This window comes from Arachis ipaensis, chromosome B8, assembly GCF_059453495.1.
Source record: "Arachis ipaensis isolate K30076 ecotype BB chromosome B8, ASM5945349v1, whole genome shotgun sequence".
NCBI lineage: Eukaryota > Viridiplantae > Streptophyta > Magnoliopsida > Fabales > Fabaceae > Arachis > Arachis ipaensis.
In genome coordinates this window covers 1,458,125-1,479,356 of record NC_142443.1, presented here as the reverse complement: position 1 = coordinate 1,479,356, position 21,232 = coordinate 1,458,125, and the positions used below count along the sequence as shown (strand labels likewise).

Below are 21,232 nucleotides of genomic sequence, written 5' to 3'. Positions count from 1 at the left end.
AACTTATATGATAATAAAACCTGTATGATGATTGATGAATAAAGTCTTAGATAAATCTTTCAAACATTCAGTTGTTTGTATAAAAAAGAAATTCCGAGTATATATAATTAATTATTTTTTTAATTAATCAATTGGATAATTCAACCAATTAATTAGATCTTTCTCAAACAATTAACTGGATAGATAATAAAATCGATTCACTTACAAAGTAAAACAATCGATTGTTGTAAAAAAATATTTTTTCACTAATCAATCGATTTTTTGAATAAAATAAAATATATTGTTTTTCGAGCAATTGCAAAAAAAAACTTCACTGACCAATTGATTAACTAAATGTAAAAATCGATTAGTTTATTTTCTGAATGTTGTAAACAGTAAAGGATTTCTGTTCACTAACTAATTAATTACTTCAATAAAATAATCGATTGAATTTCTGTAGATTGCGATTTATGCAACTGTGATGATAGCATACTTGCCTATTCATAAACGATGATCGTCGCCGTAACAAAATTGATAATCACAGTAGAAGAAAATTCATAAATGATTACAATTATAAAACTAGATAATTGAAAAATAAATCGATGATAAATTATGAAATTAGTAATCTTAAAATTGAAAAAGATAAAATTAGAATTTCTAAATCAAGATAAAATTAAAAAAGAAATTGAAAAATATTTATAGAATTTAAAAATAAAATTTTAAAAATAAAATAATAATTTATAAAATATAGAATAGATTTTAAAATTAAATAATATATGAAAGAGAAATTAATAAATAAAATTAAATAAAAACTATTTAATAATTATTAAAAAAAATATATTCTAATATTAACATCATTTAATAGTCCAAACATTTTGAATTTATCAAAACCAGATCCATGAAATTATATATATCTACTTTAGTCCTAAGTTACATTTGTAGAGTTTATTACAAAGATTTTGCTAGGTAAGATGAATGAGCTATATTACATGTCTCGTATAGCTTGAGTTATGATAACTATAATTAATGGTGTTCGTATTTAAACAAACTCAGACAAAATTGCTCGTGTTCATTCATGTTAAGATAAAATGTATTAGCCCATAACAAAATATTAATAAAAGTACTAATTTAACTCACGTTAATATATTTTATAAACTAAATTAATTTAGGGTTAGGCTAGCATAATATATGTATAAACATATGAGTAATGATATATATTTAAGTCTTTTTATAAACTAATTCTAACTAAGTTGATTAAATAACAAGACTTAGAATAATACTAGTCATAACTAATTTTTGTTATGTTAAAGACTAACTTAATTAAACTTGATTAACAAAAAAAACTTAAATGTACAGAATTATTTTAAATATATATAGTAGTTAAACTCATTAATTTATATAATTTTTAGAAAATTATTTTGAATATTATCATTATTTATTTATTTATGGTTAAAGTTTTTTTTTGTTAGATAGATTGAACAATTTCCAATCTTAAGTACCATAATACATCTATACTAATATATGTATTGTTATTATGTATTTATATACAAATATATGTATTGTTTAACTCATTTTTAATATATATTTTATATTAATAGCTAATTTTGATGGTTGATTCTAATATATATGTGGTATGATTGTTAAAAATATGTTGATTGCTAAATATTGAAAAAAAAAAAGTAAATTGAACTGTAACGTTCTTTTAAAAAATGTTATTTAACTAATTTAAATTAATTGAGTAGCTAATTTATAAGTGTTGGATATTCAAATTTCACATTATATATATATAATAAGTTATTGGCCAATAATAAATTTAGAGTCTTAATTTGTTTCTTCATCGGTCAAGTTGAGAGACACAGTAGAAAAAAATATTTTTCATAAAAAAATAGAATTAATTACTTTGAGCAACACACTCTCTTATTACAGAAGTGTAAAACTATACTCTTATTTAATAGTGCAAACTGTTTAAAAAAAATTTACGTGTTAAACCTTATAAGACAAATAAATAATAATGCCTACAAATAAACAAGATCACAATATATTGGGGAAAAAATGTTATACATAATCATTATTGGATCCTATTAAAAGTGTATTCATAAGCCAGACCTTTTTGAAGTTGAATTACAGATGAAGATCTTGAAAGCATGCACACTGTTTTGTTTTAATAATTTGTGGTCACTGCTTAAAACTTTCCATGCAACAACCAGAATAACTCTTGGTGCATGCAGCACTCTCGTGACCAAGATTATTATGCCACCTCCTACACATGCAGAGTTCAACAACTTCCCTCTACCCACACTAAATGAAAACAAACTCATAATGTTGATATATGAATGTAAGAGAAGGCAAAGTCACACTGAAAATCTAACATAAAAAAGCATCATCATAGTGTGGTCTACATATGTGACAGCTATACTATAAGTGTTCACATTTAATAGCCTATAACCAACTTCCATCTTCCTCCTTCAATAGGGTGATGCATGCCACTCTATTTCTTATTATATAAACACCAGAAAGCATCTGAATGATTATTGAAAACAAGATGAAGATCAATAGAAAAGAAGTAGAAGTAGTGTTTGTGATATTTGCATTTGTCTTGCTTGTAGTATGGGGGAATGCACAAGACACACTTGTGCCTGCAATGATAACATTTGGTGACTCTGCTGTGGATGTTGGCAACAATGACTACCTGCCTACAATTTTCAAGGCTAACTACCCTCCTTATGGAAGGGACTTTCTCAACCATCAACCCACTGGCAGGTTTTGCAATGGCAAATTAGCTACTGATATTACTGGTAAGCAAAATAAACTTTAAAGAGTACTTCAAACTTTGTAGTTAAGTATTTAAAATAGACAGAATTACACAAATTGTGTCTTTGTCTTTATCAGCTACCATGTATTTGTGTATTGAGACGGTTAAAAAACTCGACCAAAGAGTTTTTTGATAGTTAAGTATTTAATCAGAGGTTGTTTTGTGTGACATGATTTCAATTTTCAATTTTCAATGTTGTTGAATGCTTCCTTTTGCAGCTGACACACTGGGTTTTAAGAGCTATGCACCTGCATATCTTAGCCCACAAGCATCAGGGAAGAACCTTCTTATTGGAGCAAATTTTGCTTCAGCTGCCTCTGGTTATGATGAAAAGGCTGCCATCTTGAATGTAAGTTTGTGAGCTAAGATTTGCTTCAACAAACTTAACTGTCTTCTAATAACTTTCTTTTCTGTCATTAGCATGCAATTCCATTGTCCGTACAGTTGAATTATTTCAAGGAATACCAAGGAAAGCTGGCCAAGGTAGCTGGTAGCAAGAAAGCAGCATCAATCATAAAGGATGCATTGTACTTATTGAGTGCTGGTAGTAGTGACTTTGTCCAAAATTATTATACCAATCCTTTGATCAACAAACTTGTCACTCCTGACCAGTATTCTTCATACCTAGTTAGATCATTCTCAAGTTTTGTTAAGGTATTTCATTTCCTATAAACAGAGACAACTATTTGGTATAATGCCATAGAGTTATGAGTAAAACCATTCAATGATGTTTTGTTTTGAATACAGGATTTGCATAAATTGGGAGCTAGGAAAATTGGAGTGACTTCCCTTCCACCATTGGGTTGCCTACCTGCTGCAAGAACCTTGTTCGGATTCCATGAGAACGGTTGTGTCTCAAGAATCAACAATGATGCCCAAGGATTTAACAAGAAAATCAACTCAGCTGCAAAAAATCTCCAAAAGCAACTTCCTGGTCTTAAGATTGTTGTGTTTGATATTTACAAGCCTCTCTATGACCTTGTTCAATCCCCTTCAAAATTTGGTAAGACTAGAATACAATAGTCTTATACATGGCATTCATCTCTTGCTGAAAAATCATGTTATTTATTCTTCTAATTAACCTGTCTGATTTAAAATGTTCAACATAGGTTTCGCCGAGGCAAGGAAAGGCTGCTGTGGAACCGGGATAGTTGAGACAACATCCTTATTGTGCAATCCAAAATCACTAGGAACTTGCTCCAATGCAACTCAGTATGTGTTTTGGGACAGTGTCCATCCTTCTCAAGCTGCAAACCAAGTTCTAGCTGATGCATTGATTGTTCAAGGCATAGCCCTTATCTCATAAGTGCATGTGAAGTTATGATTCATGATTATATCTCTATAGACCATTATAATATACCTGTGTGTACCACTAGTACTATTCATCATGGAAGTGATGCATAAATGTATCAGTTTGCATATTTTTATAGATTCTGGAGAAACATGTATTTTATGAATTAAATCTAGTGAAATTTCATATTAACTTGTTTGGAAGAACACTGGATATTGGTTGTGTTCAGTGGTTTCTGTTTTAATGGAACTCAGCAGCAATGTTTTTTCCCCATTGTAATGACATTCAAAGCTTAATTCATGATTCACCTTTCATGTTATTTACTTTGTCAACTCAAAAATTTTCCATAACATATTCCAATAACAGTTAAATCTTATATATTAGTTAATATCAGATAAGCAAGAATAGAAACAAACTAAAACATTATTGGTAAATGCCTGCCAATGTTACAAAATGCATTCTTATTTGATACAGAGGTTTGGATTCTGAAACTAGTCTTAAAGGCTAATTACACATAGTCAACTGTGTAGTGTATAGTGTATAAAGGCTAATTTCACATTGCTAACATGCTAAAAAGAACTAACTATATGATGTTGCTCTTCTGCGCCTTTGGTGTCGAGCGCTTGCGCTAGAATCTTCTAAAGCTTTTGCATATTTCTCCAAATCAGAAGCTTCACCCCTTGGACTGATTTTACTTGAGCCTCCCAGGACAAAGCTATCTGAGTTTCTCCTATCTCTTTGCTTCATCCTAGTCAATACAGATAAATCAAAGGAAGCTCTAGATGTGACAGTGGGAGTTGTAAACTCGCTTCTTCGGCTCTGAGCTCCAGAATTTGCTTGTGATGAAACCTGACTATGGTGGTGATCATGACTATCTTTGCCATGTAAGATTCTCCTAAGCTTGCTAAAGATTTTGGTCTTTCCAGTGGTGTTAGTTCTGGCAGTAGATGAATTATCCATGGAAGAAGAGTCATCATACTCTCCAGAATCTGTAAGAGAAGAACCTTGGGAGGAGAACCACTGGTCTAAATCAAAATCCACAATGTTCCCTTCATTGGTATTTGCATATTCAAGTATAAGCTTCTTGGCCTTCTTCTCAGATGTAGGACTTAAGCTTCTACTTAAATCCTTTGCAACTGTCTTACCAGGTTGGGGTTGGTAGTTCCTTAGTTCATATCTTAAACAAGCATTTATCCATCTCAGATACACTAATTCTTCAACATCTGAACACCTATCAGCTTGTAGTTGTTCCATTTCCTTCATCAACCTCTCGTTCTCTTGTCTAAGGCGTTCGATATCTTCCTTCCGAGTATCCCCCTGCAATCCAAAACCATAAGGTATTTGACAAAGAGAGACTAAAAGAATATAATATAAGCTTATTACCTCTGGTTCTTCCAGAACAGCATTTGCAAGGATCTGTGTAGAATCCAATCTTTGAGCTAATTCAGAATTTTCCAGCTGCAATCTGAAATTAGATTGCCTCAACACTTCTACTTCAGACTCAAGATCCTTCAGCTTTTGCAGCTTTAATTGAATATCATGATCACAATCAACAGCTTTGCATTCTTGTTCTTGTTCTTGCAATTTGGAAACTCTATGTTGAAGAATTATGATCTGCTCCCTATTATGTTCAGTTTCATGCTTAAGTTTCTTCTGCAATAGTTCAACTTTGGCTTTTGTGGCCTCAAGCTCAGCTACCACTTTTGCATGATTAGCCACCTGTTCCTGTAATCTATGATTCTCTGATTGTAAGGTCTGAACCTTTAGACTGAACATCTTTGCCTCCATATTACTTATCTTCAATCTATTTTGCAGTTCCTTCACTGCTTTTTCTTGCTCTCTAAGACCACAGCACTCAAGAAGTTGAACCTCAAGACTATGCTCCCTTTCTTGAAGCATTGAAATTATGTTTTTGAGTTCTGTTACCTCTTTTTCATGGTCATCCTTCTCATGACTTACACATGCTGTTGCTTCTACATCTTTCTCTGAAGACTTTCTCTCAAGGGTGGCTCCAAATTCTACTTCTTTCACAAGATTCTGAAATTCAGGAAGGAGTAACTCATTCTTATCTCCATTTTGTTTACTGCTATGAGAGATACCTATGGTTGAATTGTTACAGATCACCCTGTTGATGCATGTATCTTCCTGCTATAAGAAAAATTCATAACTATCTAGGTATAATATTTATAAGTATAATATCTAAAATTCTAAACATTATTTGTTTCCAGAACTAATCTTAAGGCTTAGGCTAGAATCTAGCTAGCTAGCTCCAAAGTCTATTTAGTAGATTTTATGATCGACTAATAATTACAATAAGATATAAACTATTTTGTTTTTCTCCCCACAAAATTCCCCAATCCGAAAAATCAAGGACTAATCCAATCCATTTAAGGGTCGGGACCAATGAGTTGCGGCATTTATTTGAAACTCCAACACTTGATTAAGTGAACGAATGAGTTAACTATTCGACCAACAAAAAGTTGATTAGATATAAACTATTTTCATAATTTAAGAACTTACACTATGTGAATAATTTCCTTCTGAAACAGGACCTAGTGCTGCTCCTATGCCTTCTCCCATATTAGTGTGACTCCCTTGACCTGAGAAACACATTATTAGACATATGAAACACTAAATTCAGAATTCATGGAAGAATCTAAAGAAAAATATTAATTGATATTAGCCTTTAAAAAAAAAAAAAACCTGAAGGAGGACCCTGAGTAGGGGAAGTATTATTGCTGGGTTTGACTCTTTTAGCTCTGAGGTGAGAGTAGATGAATCCAGCAAATGAAAGAGCTAAAGCCAAGCCTAATTTCACTATGAAAGGCTTTGGCCCCTTCTCTTCTCTCATAATCACAATCAATCAAGTCTCTTAGCTTTTAGTTCATGAAAACAGAGAGAAAGATCCTCATCTTCATCCTCCATCTCATACCCAACTACTCAAATGATTCATGCCTATAATCATCACAACAAACATCATAGATATTAGAATCCAACATGATCACATCACTAAGCAAGCAAAGTCAGGTGAGATTACAAAACACAAACATACCCAAAATCAAAGTGAAGTTTGAAACCAAGGAAAGTTTCTATGTTATATCTTATAAGTGTTTATTATGGTGATGAATAATATAATGATCAGAGTGGAGACAAATAGAGAAAGATTAAGAAAGAGTAGAAATTGTCTTTTGGCAACAGTTTTTGGTTGCGTGTGGGTTGTCTCACTCATGCAAATGCACTATTCCATAACGGAAAAGTATATGGAACCAATAGGTGATCAGCCAAAAAGTAAACAATTTAACTAATTTATAATTATATTTAATTAATTTTATTTATTTTTAATTTATAATATTTGATATTAATTGCTTCTCACTCCAAATTAAAATTCTGAATGATACGGAGAAATAGAAGCGAGGATTACAGAACTTCCAACGATCCCGATTCTTAGTATATAAAAAAATTTATAAAATATATAAAAGAACATCCATTTAGTATGAAAAAGAAATATTTGATACTTAATAGAAGAAATATCTTAATGCCTAATATAAGTACCATCCACGCAGAGGTTTTGGATTCACCAAAAAACATTTGGCTGATTTTGGGTTGCTACCGTATTGGTTCTAGTATCGTTGATTTGGTTATCATAGCAATCTTAAAAAACTATATTATGTCTTCAACATAAAACAACGACCACAGCTTTTGTCTTACATAATGGTCGGTACGATGTGAAAAGATTAAAAGAATACAATACCATTAGAATTTATAAAGTGCGAGATAACGCATTTACATGGACAAGCATATTCTTATCTTTCTCCTTCATTATTCACTTCAACCGTATATTAAAATATAAAATATATAATAATTAATTTTTAAATATATTTATTGTAGTAATATATACCATAATTATTAAAAAAGAATAAACTATTACTACCATTGATTAAAACATTATTCGAAAAGTTTTAAGTCACTACCAAGTGGTGCTAGCTAAATTCATTTTCTTTCCTTCTCTTAAAGGGGTAAAAAAAAAAAGATAAGTAGAGAAGAAACAGAAAGATTTGAATATGACAAAAATTAATTAACTATTAAGAGAGTTCTTTACTTGCAATTGTAGTCGAAAAGGTTATTAATCTCCCAACAATCTTTTTTATACCGAAAAAGTTTAATATATTAAATTAGAGAATTATTTACATAAGTGCGTATACTATTTTAAAAATAAAAATGGTCCGATTATTACATATATATAGTAAAGAAAGCAGCAGCTAAACTTAGCTGGGACGATGGGAAAAAAATGTTAGGCCACGTGCATTGATCGAATCATATGCACTATTATTGGAAGTCCTAGGAACTAATGGTGAAGCTCCCTTTGCTCCACTTGTTTCAATTTGATCCATTAATATTGTTAAGTAGATGAAGTTAGACGTGTAACTCCTCATTTATTTATTCGATTAAAATACAGTTGCACTTGCCTCATTCATTTATTCCCTCCCTTCATCCAACTCATCAAAATATTAGAGAGTCACTCTTAGCTGAAGGATTAATCGGAACTCAATAAATTATTATATGTATAAAATAAATTTAATTTTTTAATATTAATTTAAGTAGACTAGTGAAGTAACTATTAAATTAACTCAATTTAGTTGTATTTGATTTAGTTTTTTTTTTTTTTGTGTGTGTCAACGATGATTTTTGTACATACTATTACGGGAAGTTTTTTTTTGGTCATGACTATTACATGAAGTTAACAAAACAATGTGGGGGTTGATTGTAAAGCCCATTTTGCATTCCGGGGCGCCCATTATCCATTATTGCTCAACATATATTAGTAATCCAAGCCCAAAAAAAGTGTAATTTGACTTAATTACATAATTTTGACTATAATGAGTAATGACGTCTTTTAACTACATAAAAATTAAAGAGTACAGTATTTTTGGTCCATGAATAAAATAAACATCATCCGTACTATCCAGAATAACTATCCGGATATCAGAGATAATAAACATCTCATGTCATAAAATCACTCATCTCAAAAGTTTACGAGAATGATTTTGGGGTTCACCAAGGATCGAATTTTTGACCTTTTGGATCTAGAACTCTAATACCATGTCATGAAACCACTCATTCTAAAAGCGTAACCTGATAGGACAATATAACACTAATAGTCATATCTCTAATACTTTCTAAACCTCTACTGTATACATTATACGATTAGGCCATTGACTCTCTATACTTTCTCAAAATTAAAATATAAAATATAAATTAACCAATAACCAGAGAAAAAATATAAGTAAAAAATAAATGATAGTAAGATTACCGTGAGAGTGAAAGAGTAGAACGCTGACTTCAATTTCATGGAGAAGACAGAAAATTGAGCTAAGATCTATGAGGAGGAGAAAATGCGCGGTTACACCCAACTCAATGCAAGTTTCAAACTTTTTGGTGTCGCGGGTAAGTCGTAGTGGTGCTCTCACGTCTCACCATTGCTCATGGTTTTCAGCTTTTCTAACCATAACAATAACAATAACACTTTTCTCTCTCTCTATATTCATAAACCCTAGAAATCAATCACTATGACACTGTTTCCAAGACTCATCTTCATCGAGCACCAACGGCATCGCCTTTTCAACCTCACATGCATTTTCTCTGCTTCTTCTTCTTCTTCTTCTTCATCTCAATATCGTTATCTTCGTTCCTCTCCGTTTTCCTCCGCCACCACCCCTTCCCCGCAGACGCAAACTGACGACCCCGCCCACCGTGGAACATCCCCGCGCACGAGGTGGAGCACTTACGGAGACATTTTTGACAGCCACACCAAAAGAGCCCCCGCAATCAGTGATCATGAACTAGAAGAACATGAAGAAGAAAAACAACTGAAAGAAGAAGAACGAAAAGTAGAAGAAGAAGAAGATAGTATTGAAAAACTTCGTCGTGCTCTCGAAAAACGTGAGAGGAGCAGAGTGAAGACCGTCAGCACAGTAAATAATGAACTAGAAGAGCATGAAGAAGATAAACAACTGAAAGAAGAAGAACAAGAAGTAGTAGTAGAAGAAGAAGAAGATGAGGAGGAGGGAGAAGAAGAAGTTGAAGAACCTCGTCGTGCAATCACAAAACAACGTGAGAGAAGCAGAGTGAAGACCGAGAGCTCAATTCATGGTGGAGATGTTCTTCCGGAGAGAATCATTAGCACCAAGAGAAGCGGCGGCGCGAAGGCGAAGAAGCAGTGGCTTTGCTCCAATTGCGGGTACACAGCTGGGAAATGGTGGGGGATATGCCCCTCCTGCGAGTTATCTGGTACAATGAGGGAGTTTCATGAGGCCAAGGTTACTGATGCTGATAAAAGCAGGGCCAAAAGTGGCTTGGCGGTTTGCGAGGATACCATCCGGTTGTGGCTCCCTCAGAACGCTGCCGAGTTGCGTCCTATCAAATTGGAGGAGGTAAACAAAGGATTCAGTCACAAGCAGTGGAGAATCCCTTTGTAAGTTCCCTTCTTTTTGTTAGGGTTTTGCTTTTGTCCTTCTAGATCGTGTAGCCATTGCTCTTTGAAATGAAATGTGCTTCTTTTCTCAAGTGTTATATTGTGTAGTTTGATGTTTCCTTTAATTTCAGGCCTGGTACTTTCGGAACTGAAGTTTCCACTGTGCTTGGTGGCGGTCTTGTACCAGGTTCAGTCCAATTTACTCAATCTACATATTTAGTATATCTGCTATGAATATGACCCTGATGATGAAAACAAACTTTAATGTTTTGTGGGTGGAACAAGTTGGAAATACTTGCTGCTTTTGCTGGTTGTCTTGATGAATGAATTGTTGCTTCACTGTCTATGACCCTAATACGAATTATTACTTGGCATTTGATTTGAGCTAGTTGTTTGAGAAGTTACAATGGCTTTTTGTTTACGGTTTCTTTTTCCGCCCCCCGCCCGCAGGGTGGGGGAGGGGGGTTGTTCATGTTTACTTGCCACTTCAGTCTAGGGTGAATTTGATGCCAATGACTAACATCATCAATAATTGTTGGTTTGAAGGCTCGTTGACTCTAGTTAGTGGTGATCCTGGTATTGGCAAGAGTACTCTATTGTTACAGGTATGAATTATTTATTTGGTCGGTAAACTGAATCTAGAGATCGGATTATCAACCTTTTTTTATTTATGTAGTGGTCAAGTATCACTAATGCTTTGTTTTATTGTGACATTTGATTGGAAGATGGCAGCAATGATAGCAAAGGGTTGCAGTGAAGGCAAAGCGTCTCGAGTTTTATACGTATCTGGTGAAGAGGTTAGCTTTTATGGGGTTTCTTTCCTGCATCCTGGTATTGTAGTTTGGGATAATATTTGATTTCCCTGATGTGGGCACTGAAGTTTAACATTTTATATTTGATTTGTGACTGTGCTCTGGGTTTAGAGTCGGTTGACCTTCTTTAATTTGGTTGCATTTATTTTGTTTTATCATGTGACAACAGAGCCTTGAGCAAATTGGTAACAGAGCAGAACGCCTTGGGATTAAATCAGATATATATTTATATTCAAGTACTGATATTGAGGTAGAAATCTGGATTTCTTCTGATTAGTTTGCTGCTAGCATTCTTCTTGCTTTATTATTTTCTGTTTTATACATGAATTTTTATTGAAGTTATTGTCTGGCCCTATTAAGCGATCATTTCATGTAATAGCCTTAACTTGCGAGAAGTGTATGGTGAAGTCTAGATACTTGTATGCTTTTTTATCTTAATTTATTTCATGCTTTCAGGATATATTGAAGAAAGCTCAGCTTCTCTCTCCTCGTGCTATGGTTGTTGATTCAATACAAACTGTTTATTTGAAAGGGCTATTATCAAGTGCTGGAGGTATTTTGCAGGTGGATAATCTGGCATATTTATCTATCCTGAAGAAAGTTTAAATTTATCATGAATGTTTTAGCTATTATGAACTACAAATTTCTGTTTGGATTGTCTCAAAATGATATGTCACGTGGTGTGGTGTAGTTTGGTAACTTTTTTGAGGGTATTTAATTGGGTTTTTTCCCCATGTTAACTTCATTTTCCTAGCATTGATCCTACTCAAATTAATGTTTTTATTATATATATAAGGACAAGATTCACGAGTAGTAGTTTATCCTTGCTTAAACTATTTAATTATTTAATTTGGTTGACAAGTGGAACTGTCTATTTTCTTGTCATACCTTATTGTTTTAATCTGCTCATCTACCCTACCAAAAGTGGTCAAAGAGCATTACATTGTCCTTTTAACAATGAAGGGATGTTGCTTCCTTGGTAGATGACATTTCATTGGTGTGTGGCAGGTGAAGGAATGTACAGCGGCTTTGATGAGATTTGCAAAAACAACTAACATCCCAATTCTATTGGTGAGCACACCATTAATTATCATTCCTGTATAATATCTATTTGTTCTTTTTATATAAGTTTTCTGTGAACCTGAGAGAGCAGGGTTATATGATCTTGATAATTGTTTTAATTTTTTCCACCTGGTATTCAGGTTGGGCATGTGAACAAAAGTGGAGATGTAGCTGGACCTCGTGTCTTGGAGCATATTGTTGATGTTGTTTTGTATTTGGAAGTTGGTACCTTCTTACCTTGTACCTTCTTTGTATAGTTTTTTAAACATGATTTGTGCCTATTTTTTTTAAAACAATGATGAGTAAAAAGAGGATGGTGTATGTAGAGGAAGAGGAACACATGCCCCATAAATAAATAAAATTCTCATTTTTTTTTGCAAGTCAAGCATCAACGATCCCCTTTTGAAAATTTCAATGTTTGCAGCACCTTGTTCTTCCTAGTCGTTTACTTATTTTACTATGTTACATTTAAATTAAACCTATGCTGTTTTGTTTGCAGTACTTTTTATGTTACTAATAGCAGGATTATTGAAATCATTGAATTTAGTTAAGTTTCCTCCCATATTATCTTTTACTGCTCAGGGTGAGAAGTGTTCTTCCTACCGTATGCTCCGTGCTGTGAAAAATCGGTTTGGATCCACTGATGAGGTATGCTGTTGCTACTACTTTGATGGTATGGTCTACAATGTTCTTGATATTGCCTACTTGGTTTCTTCCAATACCTTTGAAAACTATCTGTCAGCAATGTGCTTAACATGTTTAATATTTCTAGATCCCATTTCTTGCATGTTTTGTTGTAAAGGATTTTACATGTATAGTGCTGTTGCTTATCATCAATATAATTAAATAGAGAAGTAAGTTTGTGAATTATTATACATATCAGGATCAGGGATATGATTTTGTGGGGCATGGTTAGGCTAACTACCTTGCTGACTCAGCAAGTATGTGTGTGCGGCAGGTTCTGGGGGTGGTGTGAATGGTGAGGAAAGGGAGTAGAAAGTGGGGTGGGCAATCATTTGGCTCAGACTAGAGAGTCAGGCTGCTTTATGCCCTGAATTATTCTCGTTTTCTGCATCTCTATCCTTCTGATGCCTAATTTTTGGTTTCTTTCATATTATGTCAATTTCTCCATGTTATTTGAACTTGATATTACTTATTTCCCTCTCCCTCTTTAATAATCATGATCTGGGAAGAATGATGTTTGATATGTGTTGTCTTCAATTGGTTTCATCAGCTTGGAGTTTTTGAGATGGTACAATTGGGACTCAAGGCTGTTCCGAATGCCTCTGAAATATTTATCACTGAGCAACCAACACATTCAGAAGTTTTAACTGGAATAGCTGTTACTGTACTAATGGATGGTTCAAGAACTTTCTTAATTGAAATTCAGGTAACTTTCTTTTGTGCTATCATTGATCAGAAACTAGAAGCTGTTAAGCCCGTTATGGACTTCCTTCTTTCGATTTTATATTGAGTCAGAACCCTCATCTTCCTTGCCAGTAATTGATGATATAACACAATTGTAACTTTGTAAGAAACAATGATGCTTACAGACTTACAGTAGTCTTCCTTCAATACTTACTGATAAATTCGTGCAAGCAGTTTCTAGATTTCAGATGAATGACACATGTTAATGGGGCCTTTCAACATCCGTATTCATTCAATACTGTGCTGAGTTGTCAAAGCTCTTAATAACAAAATTGCAAATTTACAATTATGTTAGTGTTAGAAATGTCCAATACACCTTAAATTTCATCATTTTGTCTTGAGCTAATCTTCATCTTTATTATTTCTTCTCTATCATTTAGAAGAAACTATTTAGGCTGTTGTTCAATTATACTTTTCAGGCACTTTGCCTTTGTCCTTCCCCCATTCCAACTTCCTCAGTGGATCTACAAGTTAATGGGATCTCTACAAAAAGAGCTACTATGATAAAATGTGTAAGCTTTATTTTGGCTAGAATTTTGTACTTGCTTTTGTAGTTGATATTGTTATATCTAATAACCATTTATATGTCACTATCTATTAAGATTTTGTGAGAAACATGACATAATATCAAGTCTCCATTATTAAGGTGGTCCAATTCTTGCATTGTGGACGAGTGGACTTGTGCATTGTTTGTGCCTCTAGTCTAGTGGTCTCTTGCATGATGAGACATATTTAAATATGAAAACCATTTATCCGTCTGTTTAAAAAAGTTAATCCTTTAGATGGTTGATGTTATTACTCATACAATATGGTTTACTTTCTTTTTCCTTTGCGAATTATACTCCAAATTGGTCCTTAATAATTTTTGTTTTGGACAAATTAGTTAACAAAAAGAAAAAAAGACAAATTAGAGACTAATTTAATTTCTCTACCATACTACTTTTAGAAAAAATAAAGCACTAATTTGTCACTTTTTAAAAAAATAGGGACTAATTTATTCTTTTATTTTATTAGAGACTAATTTTGTCCAATATTCTAAAAACAATAGAAACTAATTTGTTAATTTTCTTTAGTGACTAATTAGTCCAAAGCAAAAATTGTGAGGGACCAATTTGGAGTATTACTTTTCCTTTGTCTTCATGAGGAGAAAATGAATGAAAGGGATGCTTGGAGAGTTATACTTTTTCTTGTTTAAAATATAATTGTCTGAAATTTATTGAATTAGGCTTTGATTATTGCGTGTTCTTGAACTGTAGGTTCTTATAAAGCAAGCAGGACTTAAGCTCCAAGATAATGTAAGAATTTATAAATGTGATATATGCTTTCTAGTTTTTTTTTTTCCCTCTTTTGTTCTTCTCACTGTTTCTCTGAATGGATTCATGTGCTCTGTTTCCTCATAATACACATTATGTGAAAGTTGATAAAGATTTTTCCCATGCTTAAACATTGACTAATTACCCATTGCTTCTTTTTTTAACCACTTAAGTACTTGTCTGCATAATAGTTATAATTTAACTGGTGGATTTGTATTCTTGTTTTTGATATTTGTATTAATTCTAATATTTTATTTCCTTGTCTTGCCTTGGTACAACAGGCTGTGTTTTTGAATGTTGTTGGTGGATGGACACTTGCAGAGACTGCTGGAGATCTTGCAATAGCAGCTGCAATTTGTAGCAGGTTCATTTTCTACATTGTTTGAAATGATGTTAAACTTGTTGGACTAACAATGCTTATGAAAGATGAGGTTCAAAGATGGTGCTATGAACCATTTCGTGCTCCTTGTTTGGATAAATAATTCTTACAGCCCATGTTGAATAAGTGAACTGGACTGTTTTAGCTGATCTTTCTTTCCCACTCACTAATTATTATCCATCTCCAACTCTTTCTTTACTTTTTTTCCTCTCCAGTTTCATGGAGTTCCCTATCCCAAAAGGTGTTGCATTCATAGGCGAAGTTGGCCTCGGTGGAGAGCTGCGCATGGTGAGCAAGTTCTTTTCATTAAAATTTTGCCACGTTAATATTTGAAAGCCTAACTTAGAGTCTTCAACAGCAGTGTTGTGCTGGCCATTCTATTGAAGAGCTTAATGATATACTAATGTTGCATCTTATTTCCAGTTATTAAAGCTTTCTTTTTAATATTTTCTCACCTATTCTTGTTGGATCTCCTGTATGGTTTTTTGTTGGCAGCTTCTAAAAATGATTCAAAAATTATATTATTTGCCCATGTTTTGCAGTTTTGGACTTGATTATTTGATCGGTATGCTTTTCACAAACAATACATGATCCATAGTTAAATAATTTTTACTACTTCATCCCTAAACTATTCACTAGAGCTTGATTGAATTTAACTAGAACCATGCATCCTACAGTAAACTTGAGGACATCATATCTATTTGTTCCATCAGAATTTTAGCTTTCATAATTTTCATTTCCTTTAAAGATGTTTGAAACAATACCTTTTTCTGAAGCTTCTAAGAACTGCAGATTGCTTTTATATATCAAGTCAAATTTTAACAAATTGGTTGTCTGGTTTATTTATTTATATATCAGGTCAGCTTGACAATCTATCGGTCTAACTATTTGATGATGCAGGTCCCAAGAATAGAGAAAAGGGTAAACACGGTGGCAAAGCTAGGCTACAGAACTTGTGTTATACCAAAGCAAGCTGAAAAGGTTTTAGAAACTGAAGGTCTAGGAAATATGAGAGTTATAGGTTGCAACAATCTGAAAGAGGTTTTGGATGCTATATTCATCATAGAATGAAAGGTTGCTAGTGTTGTGAATAACTTGTAATTTTTCATCCATTATTATCACTTGGTGTTGTAGTAATATAGGCATCGTACTCTGCCCTTTTGTTCACATGTTTAATCAGAGTCTTTTGTGGATGTGTTTAGCTGTCTGATGTTTGGTTTTCAGTTTTTTCGTCTCTTGCTCCAACCATTTCTTTAGTGTTTGAGAAGCTAGGTTGATGAGTTGAAGCTAGTAACCTTGCCCACATCCTATCAGTTATCACAACGTTCTTCTCTCCTTCATTTATCAGCTGCATATTCAAACTTGTGGTTGTGGTGAACTATAATCTTGCATGAAATGATGTACAAGGGCAACTAGAACTTACATGAAATGGGATGTAGCAGTTTCTTCCATTAACTGGTCCAACTGTGAAGCCTGTGTATCCGGCCATTGCACCATGAACAGCACTTTGGGCAAGTAGGGTGCAGAACACATTATCAGATGCATTGCTTGGAATAGCACGGATCATGTAAGTAGGATCTACAAAACATTATTTCTGACTGGTTACAACATTTTCTTCCTCAAGATATATAGCAGAGCATAAAATTGTTAAATGGAAGAGATCTCACCAATGTACTTGAGACTTAGAGTCATGTTTTTACGTTTTGCGAAGTGGTCCTGCAAGCATGAAAATCTAGCAATTCATATGATTGACTAATTGCTATCATCTTCAACATGTTTAAGTTAAGCTTGGTTTACCTTAATTTTCTGGGATAACCAGAGACCAACATCTTGAAATAACTGATCCGGAGTAGCGTCGCCCTGTACTCTCTTGATAGGAGTTGGGTTTTCAGAAAGAAGCTCTTGTCCTGCACCCTCAGCAACTACTATAACCATGTGACTCTGTTCTTTAAGTCTTTTCTCGATGAACTCCAAGAGACCACCTGGACCTTCAAGATAAAAGTGTGATTCTGGAATCAAGCAACAGTCCACATCTCTGCTGGCAAGGGTTGCATACATGGCTATAAATCCTGCATGAATGCATCAAAATCCTGTTATTGTATTCAAATTGAGAATGATACAGAGAACAATGAAAACATGGACTATTTCTATTTGTTAAAGGGGATCAAGCATTGTTGTAGGATCTTATTCTTATGACTACTCTCAGTTATTCATATATTGAATTGAAGCTTACCACTGTAACGCCCCATTAACTTGACAACACCAATACAATTTTCGGTACTTTCTGCTTCCACATGAGCAGAATTGATAGCTCTTTGTGCCTCTTCAACAGCAGTGTCAAAACCAATGGACTTGTCAATAACCTAATTCAGATACATAATAATAACAATGACATTCAAATAAGTGATGCATAATAGAAGTAATTCAGTATAGGACTTTAAGATATGAAATGAAATCAAGGCATCCTTACAGGGATATCATTATCAATGGTTTTTGGAATTCCAACCACTGAAACTTTCAAGCCACGCCTTCTAACTTCCTACATAAAGAACTAATCCTTATGAGTACACAGTTATTTGACTTGTATAAGTATTGTATCCATCAAGGAAGGATTACCTCAAAAATCAAAGCAGCCTCCATCTGAGTTCCATACCCTCCAAGAATATAAACTTGATTGATGCCTCTATCCTGAATGCTATCAACAATCTTTGAGGTATCATGGCCACCATATGATGTTCCAAGTATGGTCCCACCTCTCTTATGGATATCATTCACAACCTTTGGTGTCAAAGGAACTGTGTTCCGAGAATAAAATCCGGGGTATCCTCCCTACAAATTTAAGCCAACACACAAGTTTAGCGTGCGCTTGGTTTGTCTTTTCATTTTCAATAGTTTTTCTTTCCGAAATTCTAAAACCAGAAAATATCGAAAATGAAAATACAAACCAAACATAGTCTTATATATTCATTAGCAATAATACATAACCAGAAAAGGAATAACCTTCTATAACATAAATAAATGGTACCTCTATTCCAAGAACTGTGTGAACCCCATACATATGATACAAGCCACACACTATTTCTCTTATGACTGTATTTAAACCTGGACAAAGGCCACCACATGTGACAATACAAGCACACACTTCCTCTGAATCAAAGTATACTTTCTCAGCAGGGCCAGCACGCCTAAAATGGATTCCTCTAGGACTATTCTTGTGGACAACTATCTACATAAAAAGTAACCAAAACCCAAATAAATAACCCAATAACACATCATAAGTTAGACCAGAGAGACAAGAATTACTTGCCTGCTGTGCTACTGTGTCATCTTTATTCACATAATACTGCCTGTGGAAACATATATTAGTCACAGATTAACCAACTTTATAGAAAGATTCTATCAGTATAAATGAAAGAATCAAATTAAGATTGAATAGGGTGACTCACTTAACAACTGCATAAGATGGATTGTCTTGTAATGGGTCAGGATATGTCTGCATGATAATCAACCAGAAAAAAAAAAACAAACAAAGAAAGAATCATATCTACTCTTAACTCAATTATGACAAAAATAAGCAGAAAGGCACCAATTTAATGAATAAGAGTGGCATGGAGAGAGGGAGTAACAGTCTCACAGGGAGATCAGGTATGTAATCAGATAGGTGAGGTACATCCTCAAGAACAAAGTCAGAAACAGAGGAATTTGCACAATCCAGAACCATGATGATGATGATGATGATGGTGTTACTATGTTAGCACTTAGCAGCAGAATTCGATTATGCAATTGTTTAGGTGAGTGTGGTTAAAAGTCACAGGTATTTCAGCAGCACACCCTGAAATCATAGCAAACAAAAACATCGGGTGGACCGTACCACCTTTATGAAATCCATGTGCCATAGAATATATAAAAGGAAATAGACAGCAGCATAGATATATATGAACAATGACAGTGACATATATATTTATATCTTTTAAGTTATTCCTCAATTTAAATGAATGGCTAATAAGTAATAACTTTAAAACTTTCATCTTTATTTTGTATGAAAAGCCACAACTAATCAATAATTTATGTAATGTAATTAAGATAAAGCAAGAGAAGAGTTTGTTGTTTTCATTTTATGCCGAATATTCTACTGATTATTTCACCGTCTACTACACCTAAACATATATGAGAGTCAGATAAAAATATTTAAAACGTTTTTTTTTTAAAATATTTTTTATTAATTAAAGTTTAATATATATAATCGATTAAACCGTATTATTTTTATCAAAATTAGGACAGACAAATTAATTTGATCGAAAAAATTGTAAATCAAATTTTAAACCGATCTAAATTAATATTATTTTTTATAAAAAATGACTATAATATTTTTATTATAGAAAATGATTAAAATTCTCCAAATATATATATATAAATTTTAAAAACTCTAAATTTTAAACCTATAACGATGGAGAAGCAAATGGCTAGAATTTAGGATTTTTTAAAATTAATATATATAATAGGAATATTTTAGTTATTTTTTATAATAAGGGTATTGTAGTAATTTTTTATAAAAAATAATATTAATTTAGATCAGTTTAAGATTTGATTTACTATTTTTTGGTTAAATTAATTTATTTGCCCTAATTTTGATAAAAATAATATAATTTAATCAGATTATATGTGTTAAATTTTAATTAATAAAAAAACATCTTTAAAAAAAATGTTTTAGACGCATTTATCTGAGTGGCTCCCAACATATATATCTCAATAAAAAAATAAGAATTAACTTTTAACTTTTGAGATTCATTACATATACTTTCTTACCTTAATTCAATAGCTTTTCAATGCAACTGAAGATTAAATTATTACTTCTTAGACACTACTGCATGTGTGTGCGTGTGTCAACTACTTTAATTGGAGTATGGAAATTAGAAAATGTTTTATATATATATATATGCACGTGAGTTCATTGATTAAGTTTGATTTTTCATACATAATTGTTCAATGCTTGATGAAACGGGTTACTTAAATATCATCTTTGGCCATTATTTATCAGAGTATGGCGTCATTAGCATTGCTCGCTCGTGCTTTGTGACTCATGACTCATGCTTCACATATTAATCTTGTTGCCAATACGTCAATATTGATGCAAGCAATATATAATTTTTTTTTTTTTTGTGAAAACTCAGGTGAAGTCGACTTAACGTGAAGATGATACCTGAGAGCCGTTGGATGAAAATTTAGCCAAATCAGTCAAATCATCTAACGGCTCTTAGGTATCAACTTCACGTGAAGTCGACTTCACCTGAGTTTTCACTTTTTTTTTTTTTTATGTTTTAATTATAATCCTAACCCAATACGTACAATATGATGAATCAGTGACGGAGAAAAAGTGTGTATGACTCGATAGAGGAGACTTAGTTGGGCTTCTGTCATTGTTGTAGGAGTGAGAAGATGAAGAAAAAGGGGATCATTTATATGATTAGATTGTGTGTGGTTTGTATGAAAGGTAACGAAAATTGAATGATATTGAGTGAATCTATTGGATCAATAGAAGAGGGTCAAATAGTAATGGTAGGAGTAGTGTTTGGGACATATGACTTGGCAAGAATTGAGGGGTGGAACTAGTGGGTTCATTGTTTTTTACCAAAGGAATATGAATTCATGAAATATCATTTTTTTTTTATTCAAAATATAAATAA

At 33.1% G+C, this 21,232-nt stretch overlaps 4 protein-coding genes across 6 annotated transcripts; 2 read left to right on the top strand and 2 right to left on the bottom strand.

Annotated features, from left to right (window-relative positions):
• Positions 1–2,345: 2,345 nt before the first annotated feature.
• On the top strand, positions 2,346–4,257 carry LOC107613190 (GDSL esterase/lipase APG). The gene is made up of 5 exons (XM_016315076.3): positions 2,346–2,774; positions 3,010–3,140; positions 3,212–3,445; positions 3,539–3,794; positions 3,901–4,257. Exons 1-5 carry the CDS (start codon positions 2,504–2,506, stop codon positions 4,095–4,097), a joined length of 1,089 nt encoding a protein of 362 aa, XP_016170562.1. The 5' UTR covers positions 2,346–2,503; the 3' UTR covers positions 4,098–4,257.
• A 232-nt stretch (positions 4,258–4,489) lies between these two features.
• LOC107613189 (protein CHUP1, chloroplastic) lies at positions 4,490–7,313 on the bottom strand. 2 transcript variants are annotated; one of them, XM_016315073.3, is made up of 5 exons: positions 7,135–7,313; positions 6,786–7,037; positions 6,603–6,682; positions 5,466–6,230; positions 4,490–5,399 (listed from the first exon to the last, which is right to left on the bottom strand). In XM_016315073.3, the coding sequence occupies exons 2-5, from the start codon at positions 6,931–6,933 to the stop codon at positions 4,662–4,664; spliced, it is 1,731 nt and encodes a 576-aa protein (XP_016170559.1). In that variant the 5' UTR covers positions 6,934–7,037; positions 7,135–7,313; the 3' UTR covers positions 4,490–4,661. The 2 variants fall into 2 exon arrangements, with proteins under 2 accessions (XP_016170559.1, XP_016170560.1); XM_016315074.3 differs by having other exon boundaries at positions 5,466–6,227; positions 7,135–7,309.
• A 2,078-nt stretch (positions 7,314–9,391) lies between these two features.
• On the top strand, positions 9,392–16,771 carry LOC107612828 (uncharacterized). The gene is made up of 16 exons (XM_021108471.2): positions 9,392–9,527; positions 9,638–10,554; positions 10,686–10,741; positions 11,101–11,159; positions 11,280–11,351; positions 11,536–11,616; positions 11,823–11,930; positions 12,375–12,437; positions 12,569–12,649; positions 13,011–13,076; positions 13,663–13,818; positions 14,276–14,368; positions 15,113–15,151; positions 15,451–15,533; positions 15,764–15,836; positions 16,449–16,771. Exons 1-16 carry the CDS (start codon positions 9,462–9,464, stop codon positions 16,617–16,619), a joined length of 2,184 nt encoding a protein of 727 aa, XP_020964130.1. The 5' UTR covers positions 9,392–9,461; the 3' UTR covers positions 16,620–16,771.
• Positions 16,365–19,638, bottom strand: LOC107612829 (ATP-dependent 6-phosphofructokinase 3). Of its 2 annotated transcripts, none has more exons than XM_016314583.3 (11): positions 19,183–19,638; positions 18,995–19,041; positions 18,856–18,895; positions 18,574–18,774; positions 18,165–18,377; positions 18,019–18,087; positions 17,782–17,911; positions 17,346–17,617; positions 17,216–17,264; positions 16,972–17,126; positions 16,365–16,896 (listed from the first exon to the last, which is right to left on the bottom strand). In XM_016314583.3, the coding sequence occupies exons 1-11, from the start codon at positions 19,267–19,269 to the stop codon at positions 16,747–16,749; spliced, it is 1,413 nt and encodes a 470-aa protein (XP_016170069.1). In that variant the 5' UTR covers positions 19,270–19,638; the 3' UTR covers positions 16,365–16,746. The 2 variants fall into 2 exon arrangements, with proteins under 2 accessions (XP_016170069.1, XP_088352584.1); XM_088496458.1 differs by having other exon boundaries at positions 18,574–18,770; positions 18,852–18,895; positions 19,183–19,451.
• Positions 19,639–21,232: the final 1,594 nt, after the last annotated feature.

Bases quoted from the DNA above. Each gene is read 5' to 3' on its own strand.
- LOC107613190 (XM_016315076.3), top strand. From the start codon at position 2,504: ATGATTATTGAAAACAAGATGAAGATCAATAGAAAAGAAGTAGAAGTA. The intron at 2,775-3,009 runs GTAAGCAAAATA...TTCCTTTTGCAG, and splicing joins ATTAGCTACTGATATTACTG to CTGACACACTGGGTTTTAAG. The intron at 3,795-3,900 runs GTAAGACTAGAA...TGTTCAACATAG, and splicing joins TCAATCCCCTTCAAAATTTG to GTTTCGCCGAGGCAAGGAAA.
- LOC107613189 (XM_016315073.3), bottom strand. From the start codon at position 6,933: ATGAGAGAAGAGAAGGGGCCAAAGCCTTTCATAGTGAAATTAGGCTTG. The intron at 6,683-6,785 runs GTTTTTTTTTTT...TGTGTTTCTCAG, and splicing joins TACTCAGGGTCCTCCTTCAG to GTCAAGGGAGTCACACTAAT. The intron at 6,231-6,602 runs GTAAGTTCTTAA...TTTTTCTTATAG, and splicing joins AAGGAAATTATTCACATAGT to CAGGAAGATACATGCATCAA.
- LOC107612828 (XM_021108471.2), top strand. From the start codon at position 9,462: ATGAGGAGGAGAAAATGCGCGGTTACACCCAACTCAATGCAAGTTTCA. The intron at 13,077-13,662 runs GTATGCTGTTGC...TGGTTTCATCAG, and splicing joins GGTTTGGATCCACTGATGAG to CTTGGAGTTTTTGAGATGGT. The intron at 13,819-14,275 runs GTAACTTTCTTT...TATACTTTTCAG, and splicing joins CTTTCTTAATTGAAATTCAG to GCACTTTGCCTTTGTCCTTC.
- LOC107612829 (XM_016314583.3), bottom strand. From the start codon at position 19,269: ATGGTTCTGGATTGTGCAAATTCCTCTGTTTCTGACTTTGTTCTTGAG. The intron at 18,378-18,573 runs GTACCATTTATT...TTAAATTTGTAG, and splicing joins ACACAGTTCTTGGAATAGAG to GGAGGATACCCCGGATTTTA. The intron at 17,265-17,345 runs GTAAACCAAGCT...TCATGCTTGCAG, and splicing joins GGTTATCCCAGAAAATTAAG to GACCACTTCGCAAAACGTAA.